Source organism: Vanacampus margaritifer, chromosome 4, assembly GCF_051991255.1.
Source record: "Vanacampus margaritifer isolate UIUO_Vmar chromosome 4, RoL_Vmar_1.0, whole genome shotgun sequence".
Lineage (NCBI taxonomy): Eukaryota > Metazoa > Chordata > Actinopteri > Syngnathiformes > Syngnathidae > Vanacampus > Vanacampus margaritifer.
The window spans coordinates 17,406,826-17,416,634 of NC_135435.1; the positions used below are offsets into that span (position 1 = coordinate 17,406,826).

The 9,809-nt window shown below is 42.0% G+C and overlaps 2 protein-coding genes across 3 annotated transcripts in view; one reads left to right on the forward strand and one right to left on the reverse strand.

The window, feature by feature from the left end:
- The first annotated feature begins 136 nt into the window (after positions 1-136).
- On the forward strand, positions 137-2,191 carry gins2 (GINS complex subunit 2). Of its 2 annotated transcripts, XR_013293858.1 has the most exons (6): positions 137-342; positions 497-611; positions 970-1,069; positions 1,140-1,266; positions 1,456-1,792; positions 1,941-2,191. XR_013293858.1 is itself a non-coding variant. In XM_077563858.1 (5 exons), exons 1-5 carry the CDS (start codon positions 253-255, stop codon positions 1,582-1,584), a joined length of 561 nt encoding a protein of 186 aa, XP_077419984.1. In that variant the 5' UTR covers positions 137-252; the 3' UTR covers positions 1,585-2,191. The 2 variants fall into 2 exon arrangements, 1 of the variants encoding a protein (XP_077419984.1); XM_077563858.1 differs by having other exon boundaries at positions 1,456-2,191.
- The window catches only part of gse1b (Gse1 coiled-coil protein b), a 185,992-nt gene continuing 177,984 nt past the window's right edge, over positions 1,802-9,809 (reverse strand). The window contains 8 exon segments of the mRNA XM_077563464.1: positions 1,802-3,755; positions 5,069-5,172; positions 5,500-5,672; positions 5,720-5,840; positions 7,486-7,834; positions 7,836-7,867; positions 8,951-9,064; positions 9,546-9,803. Of these exon segments, the coding sequence (XP_077419590.1) occupies positions 3,615-3,755; positions 5,069-5,172; positions 5,500-5,672; positions 5,720-5,840; positions 7,486-7,834; positions 7,836-7,867; positions 8,951-9,064; positions 9,546-9,803 (1,292 nt within the window). The 3' untranslated portion in view covers positions 1,802-3,614.

A 9,809-nucleotide genomic window follows, 5' to 3' on the forward strand; every position in this document is an offset into this window, starting at 1 on the left:
CCACATCAAATATGGCGGCGACAACGACGTACGCTTGAACGCTCAACGTGGCACTAGGTACGGTCTACCCATCCATTTGAGGAAACATTTAGTACGTCACCACAGAGCTGCCACGTTTGACCAATCAAGGCTCTTATGCTCCTTGTTTTTGTTTGCTTTGACTGTCTCCGGCCAGCGCGGGAAAGTTGATGCTAGCAATGACAAGCTAGCAAAGTTTTCGAATGTCGTTCTTCGCTATCTAAACGGACAACCATGGACCCTTCGGAGGTTGAGTTCCTCGCCGAGAAAGAGTTGGTGAAGATAATCCCCAATTTCAATCTCGACAAATTATATTTGATCGGGGTGAGTACATCGGGGTTATTTCACGATTATCTGATTGCCCTGACCGGCAACTCTCCCACTAGCGCTATTTTGCCGTGAACGGCTCTGTTTGATTAATCAAACCATTGCGTCGAGTACGTTCTCGATAACAAGCAGAGTTCGTTGACATTTGCAGGGGGATCTGGGGCCTTTTAATCCTGGTTTGCCGTTGGATGTCCCCGTGTGGCTGGCCCTCAACCTCAAACAGAGACAGAAATGTAGAGTCGTTCCTCCTGACTGGATGGATGTCGGTAAGAAAAAAAAAAACATCGCCGTGTTTCCCAACCTTTATTGAGCCTGATCACACATTGTACAATTTGGTTCCCGCTTAGTTTATCTTAAAGATACAATTTTTTTTTTAATGAGCATTTAATTGTTCAGCCTTTCTCTAGCTAGAGTTTTAACCGAGTCTCCGTTAAGACTAGTAGTCTTTTTTTCTTACCTTAACGTTTAGGTGCATAACGCCACCTACTGACCAAGAGTGTGTAGCACCTTTACATATACAGTAATAATAATAATAATAATAATGCATTAGATAACTTAAATTTCCCTCATAACTTAAAAATAGCTTCTCTTCACTGTATTTGTGACTTTCCCATGCCGTTGCAGAGAAACTTGAGGAAATGCGAGAGCTTGAGAGGAAAGCGGCTGCCTTCACGCCAGCTCCCAGTCCGTACTACATGGAGCTGACCAAACTGCTGCTCAACCAGTAAGTGGAGAAGCAGTTATCAGTATGCTGGTTTTGCGTCATTCCGTATTTTGGTGTTTGTTGTCCGCAGCGCATCTGACAACATTCCCAAAGCCGATGAGATCCGCACACTTGTCAAAGACATCTGGGACACGCGCATTGCTAAACTCCGCCTCTCTGCCGACAGCTTCATCAGTCAGCAGGAAGCTCATGCCAAGGTCAGTTTATTAAACATATTTTAGCTTCATAACAAACAATAAAAAATAATTGCCATAGCAAATAGCATCACTGTCACAGTGTTACAAGATAACAGATATTCGGACATAAACGGTGGCTCTGAAGACCGTCTGCCACATTTTGTTCTCAGTATGTTCAGTCAGTCAGCTCTTCCTTTTCTTCTTCTCCAGTTGGACAACTTGACTCTGATGGAGATCAACACCATCCGAGGGTTCCTCCTCGATTCACTCAACTGCCTGTACAAGCTACGCTCCAATCTGCAGTCGGGATCCAGTAAGGGACGGCTTGCGGATTTTTGAAGGACGGTGCTCCAATCAACGTGGAATGAAGCAATGCTGGACTTGTTTTTACATCATTCTCAAGACTTGTATGGCTCTTTTAGGACAGTGGATAATTGAATGCAACATTTGTTTGCTTCAATGTGAGGATAGTGATTTCATATTCAAGCATTTATTTGATATCTCCGACTGAAGACCATTACCAAACTTTTTCAACAAAGCGACCAAGGTATATGAATATTTTTGAAATATTTTATTTTCTTTTTTTGTCTGAAATCACAGCCATATATTCATAAATACCTAATTACTACATTCAACAAAGAATATATTACATTACAATGGATTCAAACGAACATTTTTTTTTTTTTTGAAAACAGGATTTCACAGCATGTAGACATCCTCCGCTGAGTAATGGCGCTATGGCGTGGCCGTGCGTGGATGGTGAGGGAGGAGGCGGGGCTTAACGCTGTGTACTGTTTGCCACCCTGTCGCGCTCACCTGACCCTCAAACAAACAGGCTGCGATGCTGCCGGGCTTTGAGTTTGGGCGGATGTGAAACGTTTGAAGCTACATTTTGATAAACAACGGTCCAAAATAAACGAGGCACTTATTCGTATGCTGATCATGAGGATGTTGTGCTTCTGTTTTTGATGATTTTCCTTCCGCACATTTTCCAGACTTAACAGTGAAATTTGGAACGGGTGCAGGTGATTGGTTGCTACAAGTGTCGGAGTGGAACCACGGAGGAGGCTGTAAACAGATCCGTTTTTTTTTGTGTCATGTTGCATGATGGCAACGGATTGGATTATTAGGGATGATCCTTGGATATCGCATGAGGGATAAGATGGGAGTTTGTAGGCTTTTTAGCTTATTTGCTTTTTTTTTTTTTTGGGCTAAATCATTTGAATTTGAAATGTATTGTTTGGCACGGGGCCCCTCGTGGTTGTGGATAAAAGGCTTGGATCTGGCAAAGGCCTATCGCTTGATACTATTTGATGTGTTTGAGGAGGAGTCTCCAGCAACATCAGCTGGCCACTTTACTTCATGTCTAGCAAAAAATAAAAGAAAAAAATCAAGTCAAAGCCAGTCAAGTAACAAAAACTGGTTTGTGTGCACACTCCAGTGGGAGGCAAACATTAAGTGGAGTAGCTGAAATGGACGTCGCACTCTGCTGCGAGTAAAAAGGTGGCAAGGGCACGCGTCGGCACCTCGGTCGAAGCTTTGACCTGGTGGCGGCTCGCTGCCGGTGAAGGTTAACATCCTGCATTTTCTCGCCCTCTTCAACATGTCACAATTCAGCTGTTCTGGCCAGCAGCAGTACAAACACTAAAAGCAAGGCTGTCTTTTGCAAACCCCCCAAAAAGCATAAACATATTTAAAAAAAAAATGGCAGGCTTTTTTTTTTTCATTTAAAAGAACAATGATTAAAATAATAAACTTACAAAAAATCTTTTAAGTCTTCATATTATATACAATATAAGGCTGAAGCACCTTTTAAAATTCTCAAATTGTCCTATTTTGAAATAAAACATTTTGTTAATTATTTTCCCCAAAAATGTGCATTTCAACATTCTGTCCCAATTCAAATATGTCTTTGTTGTAACACAGTACCAGCATGTAGTTCTTCAGCTATTATTCTTAAGTGCACGTCCATCTGGAGCGCCGCCGCCGCCGCCGTCATGACGTCACTTCCTGACAGACCGCCAGCGCTCCTTTGGACTTTCGGAGTGTCTCTCCCTCGTTGGCAGGATTGTCTGTGTTTGGGTGGCGGTGAAGAAGAAGACGACGAAGAAGAGGATTGTGTGTGTGTGTGTGTGTGTGTGTGTAAAGCAGGACTTCATCTTGTCCCGCCCCCTTCGCCGATCTCCTTTCGTGGCCACGTTGGCTTTTGGTGCCGACTGACTTTCCTTCACTGTTCCACCAGCCTGCTTCTCCACCATGCAGCCGAGTGGCTTGGGGTCATCTACTATCAGTCTGAGAGGAGAAGTATCTGGGGGGTAGGGGGAGGGGGGGCATCGGATGTCTTTTTTTTAAGAGGGGGGAGGGGGGTGTCACCTGGGAGGGTAGCCCTTGTAATGTCCGCCTCGGGGCCAGTGTGTCTGTGGCAGAGTCAAACACTTCCTGAAGTGCTCCAGCTCCGATTGCAGCTTCTCTCGTTCTACCGCCAGCTTCTGTCTCTGGGACATCAGTTCCTGCGCGGCCAGGAAAAAGTTATAACATGCAAAAGGGTGTCAAGGATGGATGGATTTTTGTGGAAGACTCAGCAAAAAAAGCCACAAGTATGTTTACACTAGGGCTGGCTATTCGATTCTAATTTCCTCAATCCATTCGAATTAGATTTCCCCCGATACGATTTATTTCAGTTTCAGTTTAATCTGATTTCAATTCATTATGGAACATCAATTCTTCTTAAATGTCAAGGACATTCTAATAAAAAAACTCCACAAATATTCAATTCCAAAGTTAATTTTGGCGGAGGCAGTAACTGGTCAAATGATTTTTGTTTATTAATGAAAGTAACACAATGTTTTCATCACTTAACTCATTCACTCCCAGCCAGTTTAACCAAAGCAACACCCTTCGCTCCCTTCGGCTGTTTTACTGGATTTTGACAAGTTTTGCAAGGCCACAGAATATTGTGTCCTATTGCTATAAAAACATGGAACCTACCAAAAGAAAGATTAGAGTCTCTTCTTTTATGAGGAAAAATTGTTTTCTATCTGTTTCCGTTTTACAGCAATTAGCATTAGAATAGAGCTAGGTTTAATCATGATTCACAAATCTGTTTTAAACTGGGGGAAAAACAGCTTGTTTGCAACATGGCCTGGTTGATCTCGCATACTCTGCCTGTTGGCCGTTTTTGTAATTACTATCATTGCTTCAAGCGTTCTTGCTTTTTTTATACCCCAGCCCTAGTTTATACTGTTCTGGAATTGCCTATAAATGCCAAAAGATGGTAGCAATGGACTATTTTTGTTTTCTCGCCAAAATTGTTATACTAAGGGTGTTTAAAAAATTTCGATTCTGCAATATATCGCGATATTACACCACGCAATTCTCAAATTAAATTCGATATGCAGCTGAGATGTTTTAACTTCAATTTTTTTAATGGAAATATTCTACAAAACGTCTTACTTGGGGTTAGGGTTCACATGTTAAGCATGGAAGAATGTCATGTTAATGGGACATGAAGCCATTTTTATTTCAATGTTGTTCAAACATGAAACAGATTGGAACAGATTGTTTGGTAAATACATTGGCTCAGTTTTAAGCCTGAAGTTTCAGATGAATAAATACATTTTCATACAAATCTCACAGTGTACATGTACAAGTTTACTGATTAGTATTTTCTAAATTTGAGTAATTTTTTGGGCAATAATCAATTTATTGATTTGGGATTAATCGTATCTAACCTATGCATCGTGATCGAATCGGCAGGTACTAGACAATTCACACCCCTAGATACTACAGAGTCAATTTCTCGGCGTGTGCACATGCGTCTTACCCCCATAGTATGCGAGAGCTGTTCAGCAGTGAGACTGAGGTTGTAGTTTTGCGCTTCAAGCCGTCGGCACTGGTTCTGCAATACTTGTCGCTCCAGACATTGTTCTGGGGTGAAACGCAAAGAGGAAAAAAAATAATAAATGAACATGACAAGCCTACTGGCAAATCTTCATGTTTAAAGGGAATGAAAGATGAGAGTATAATAATGGGATAATAAAGACGAGTCTTCTATATGTGATAACAAGCCTGACTAAAATGAGGGTTAAGCCATCTTTGCCCAACCAGAGATATTTACCCCCATCTAGTGGCCAAGATGCGCTACAACATAAAAACCTATTGCACCAGTTCATATGCATTGAAATAAACCTGCGCAAGTGATAATCAGGAACTAAAAAACTATATTATAGATAAACCACAAGACAGCATTCTTACCTTCAACGTATTCCTGATAAGCTTCAAATATGGATTCAATCCCCTGCCACTTGGAAGCTGGCCCCGCCTCTTCCTCCCCCTCCTCCTCTTCGTCGTCGTCCCTCCTCTGAGGCGGACGGCTCGTCCCTCGTCCCTGAGGCGTCGCGGTGGAGCGACTCGGAGAAGTGCTGCCCGTTGGGCTGAGGGTGCGTGTGCGCGAGTGCCAGAGCCGACGGATGATGCGTGCTCGGGTGGGAGTGCGGCGGGGGGCGGCCTGCCGGGGGCGCTCTGGAGCTCGGGAATGTTGTAATGGACGGACGACTCCTGCAAGGGAGACGATTCGGACGTCCCGCTTGCCACGCCTGCAAACACAACGATGTTTTTAAAAAATATATATATTTGAAAAGGAGTGGAGGGACTGATGAATATGAAAGATAAAACAGAGAGAATATAATGATACCCCAGCCGAAGGTGACTTCTAAGCATTAAAGTGCTGGTCAGTAATGTGAGCTCTGAGAACTAATGATGCGAAGACCTTAAAAGGAAGTCGCTTCAGAAAATATTCACTTGAATGAGCGAACAAAAGTCTTTCACAGACACCAAGTCAGATGACAGAAGCCCCCCGGGAAAGATATGAAAATGGCAATTATTGCATTTCATAATAAGAACTGGGACTGTAATGATGCATTTGATTCCTCTTTTGCCGCTTATTACTAATACTTGCCATGTTTCCATCTCTCTTCCATTCTGTTTTCACTGTCACCAGTAAAAGTAGTCACATGGCCACCAGAGGGACGAGGCTTTATAAAGAAATTCATATTGAATTAAAAATTATGTTTAAACAAAACAACTTAAACATTTTTTTTTTTTTTAAGTAATCTAAAATAATGATTAAGGATGGGCAACTACGGATATCAGGCCAATACCAGCCCTTATTTTTAAGGTATCAGTACCCGCTATGGTGGCTGATACCAGCATCGAGAGACCACTTAAGTACTTAAGAAAAGCGTTATTTAACATCCCATTATTATTATTATATTAACTAATTTGCTCCCAAAAACATATAAATACGTTCTATTTTAAATGTTTTAAGTGTCCCAAAGACGCATTTATATGTTTTTTAAGTTTTTATTTTTAATGCTAGAGCATACAGAAGGCTTTGATGCAGCCTCTCAATTGCAAAGAACGGTTTGAAGAAATGGTAGTTACTACAAACGGCCAGCAGGTGGCAGCAGACTATAAGAGATCAACCAGGGCCATGTTGCAAACAAGCTGTTTTCCCCCAGAGTTTAAAACTGATTTGTGAATATTGATGAAACTTAGCTATATTCTAATACTAATTGCTGCAAAACGGAAAACAGATTGAAATATTTTTTGTGCCCAAAATATTTTTTGAATTTAGAATCGTTAAATGTAAATAACTGCATTGAAAGACTCAATTTGAATTTCATAAACTGCATTTGTATTGTTGAATTTGAATCCCTGCATCGAAAAATGTCATCTGATTTGTACAACTTGAATGTCCTTAATTTGGAACTCAAGTCCAAAATTTAAAATGATTAAATGTATTTCACTTTCTATGAAGCTGTATTTGATCCTCACTGGAAATTCACTTTTGTCTCATTGTGACTGATTATTCTTCTTAAAGAGCCTGGAAGTCTACCTAGCAAACTGAATTTGTCATTCAAAAACGGATTGTGACAAAATACAGAATTGAATTTTGCTGGTTGCTCAGGAAATGAACAATTAACTCACTGTTTTCTGAAGCTGAGCCATGATTGGTCATTACCCGAGCGCTGAGCAACTGTGATGTCATTTTTAGTGAGATGGATAAAAACTTTTTCCACAAACGCAATATTAATCAGAATGCCGTGTTTAGACGAGTGGGGCTGGATAGAACATTGGTTGGTGGTTACAGCCGCCATAAGAACATTGCGCCAACATGAACCGCGGTCCAAAATCTTTTCCAATTTCGAAAAGTCATTTTGGCCACCTTGCATCGCTTACCTTTGTGTTTCTGCAGCGCTTTCTGAGTGGACTGCAGCACAGATTCATGGAACTGCTGGGCAAATTCCTCCGGGGTGAAGCTGTCCCAGGGTTTGGTGCGTCCGTTCATGCTGTGGACGCCCTCCTTAGCCTGTAGAGGGAGCGGGGGCCGCAAGCTGTTCAGCAGGCTGGAACTTCTCTTGGAGATTGGCCCCTCGCTAGGCCCCCGGGCCTTGTCTGGATAGACAGCTGGAGAAGGAGGATCCTTTGGTCTTAGCGTGTCCCCGAGGGGTTTTGGATTGCCATTAGGGGACGGGGACGACGGGCAATGTGAGGGGGGGCTATGCGGCCTGACACCGTGGTGGGTCTTCTGATTCTGAGGTGGGTTGGGAACACGCGGAATCTGCAACAATGCAAGCATTTTTTTGTGTTAGCATGTTGTCACTTTGTCATGAGTATTTCTTACTTTGGTGAACATTTTTCTTTCATGACCAAGATAGTGCTTTAGGGAAGTAACGATAACAGCAATATCGTGATATTGCGATATTAAAAGTGCTACAATATCGTTGTTGTCAAAGCAGCTGTTAAAAAGGTGCGGTTGTATTCCATTTGTGCGGTTCTAGCACCCTCTGGTGGTCAGTTCATTAGTGCAGTTTAATTTTAAAAGGAATGTTTTGGCCACAGTGGCGGTTATCACTCCTATGAATTAGATATTCAAATATTTTCGACACCCCATCAAAAAATACATTTCTTTTGGTCTGCTTCAGCCAAACACAACGTTGTGAACTACATAGACCATTTTGCTTTGTGCTGCTGAGCCAATAGGAGCACATGACAGTGAAATGCCCATGCCGATTTCTCCGTCATTGCTGTTATAATGTCCAAAAACACAACATTGTGCTTTTTACCCCAATATGAGCTTAAAAAAAAAGTATTTATTTTCACAGTACAGTATTATGAATTTTTAACTCATTTACTGCCATAAATTCATTAAAAAATATATTATTAAAAATTAAAGGCAAATGGCGATTACAATTTTTAATTCTTGATTAATCACAAATTTGACATCTGTTCTAAATGTATAATAAAAAAAAATTCTAGGTTTTCATACTATTGTTAACAAAAGTGGAAAAAAATGTTAAACTAATATGAATAGTTAAAATGAATTTTTGATGTTTATAGCCATCAATGACAGTGAATGGCTAAAAAAAAAGAGGAAAGATTATTAAAAATTCGGGGGGCGTCAGGCAATTTAAGTTTTTAATCGTAATTAATCGCATGACTTCAATAGTTAACTCAAAAAGGGGCAAAAAATGTTCAACTAACAGAATAGTTCAAATGAATTTTTGACGTTTATAGTCAATGGCAGTGAATGAGTTCAACATTATCGTGTTTTTTTTTTTTTTAAATATCTCCAACCTCACCACAATATCGTGATATTTATCAAGTCGTGATGTCCGGATATCGTTACATCCCTATGTCTCACCAGAAAGCTGTGCTGGGGGGCTTTTGCACAGCGGATGCGGGGCATGTCTGATGGTATCCAAGGTTATGCTCTTCTCTTTAATTGCTTGAAGCAGCTCCCCTGTCCTTTCACTATCTACAAGATGAAAGAAGCAAAAAAATTAATAAAAAAAAAATCAAGAAAAGCACAGGGGGGAAACCGTGACTTTCAACTAATACAGTCCTCCTCCCAAAGTAAGGTAAACCTGCATTATGTATGCAAGTTAAACACGCTGTTAATGATAGAGGAAATTGCGGGTGAGACGGTGGCATCTGGAGTCAACATGCTAATGAGAGGCGGCTGCATTTGCGGCACACTGCGCTCGACTGAAGTGAAGCGTCAGCGAGCTGTGGAACCCGCTGAGAACGACTACAATGCCCGGACCAGCTAATGAGCATGAGATGCTTCTGCTTTGTTTGCTAGAATGAGATGTAACAACTGATATGAGTCACTGATGAAGATGTCAGGGGGGCGTGTAAAGGGCGCCGGCTCGATGCTGTGAAGTTGAACCCACACGCTAACACGTAGGGAGTGCATGCAAAATACCAAGTGATGGACAAATATTCCAGTCTCTTGCCTCTTCTCTGCTGGAGGGTGACGTGGGAAAGTCTGAACATAGTGAGGAAGCGCTTCTTTTCCTCCAGCTCTGGCGCTCGGTCCATCTCCTCAGGGGTGAAGCGCGTGCTGAGTTGCGGGGGAGGAGGTGTGCGTTTGGACTGCGAGGCAGCTGGCGAGGGGCTGCGCTCCCTCAGCATCCTCCGCCGCTTTCTTCTCTTCTGCTGCACCAGCTCCTCACGCCGGCCCACGGTGGTCAGGCTGAACATTCCCCAGGAAGTCCAAT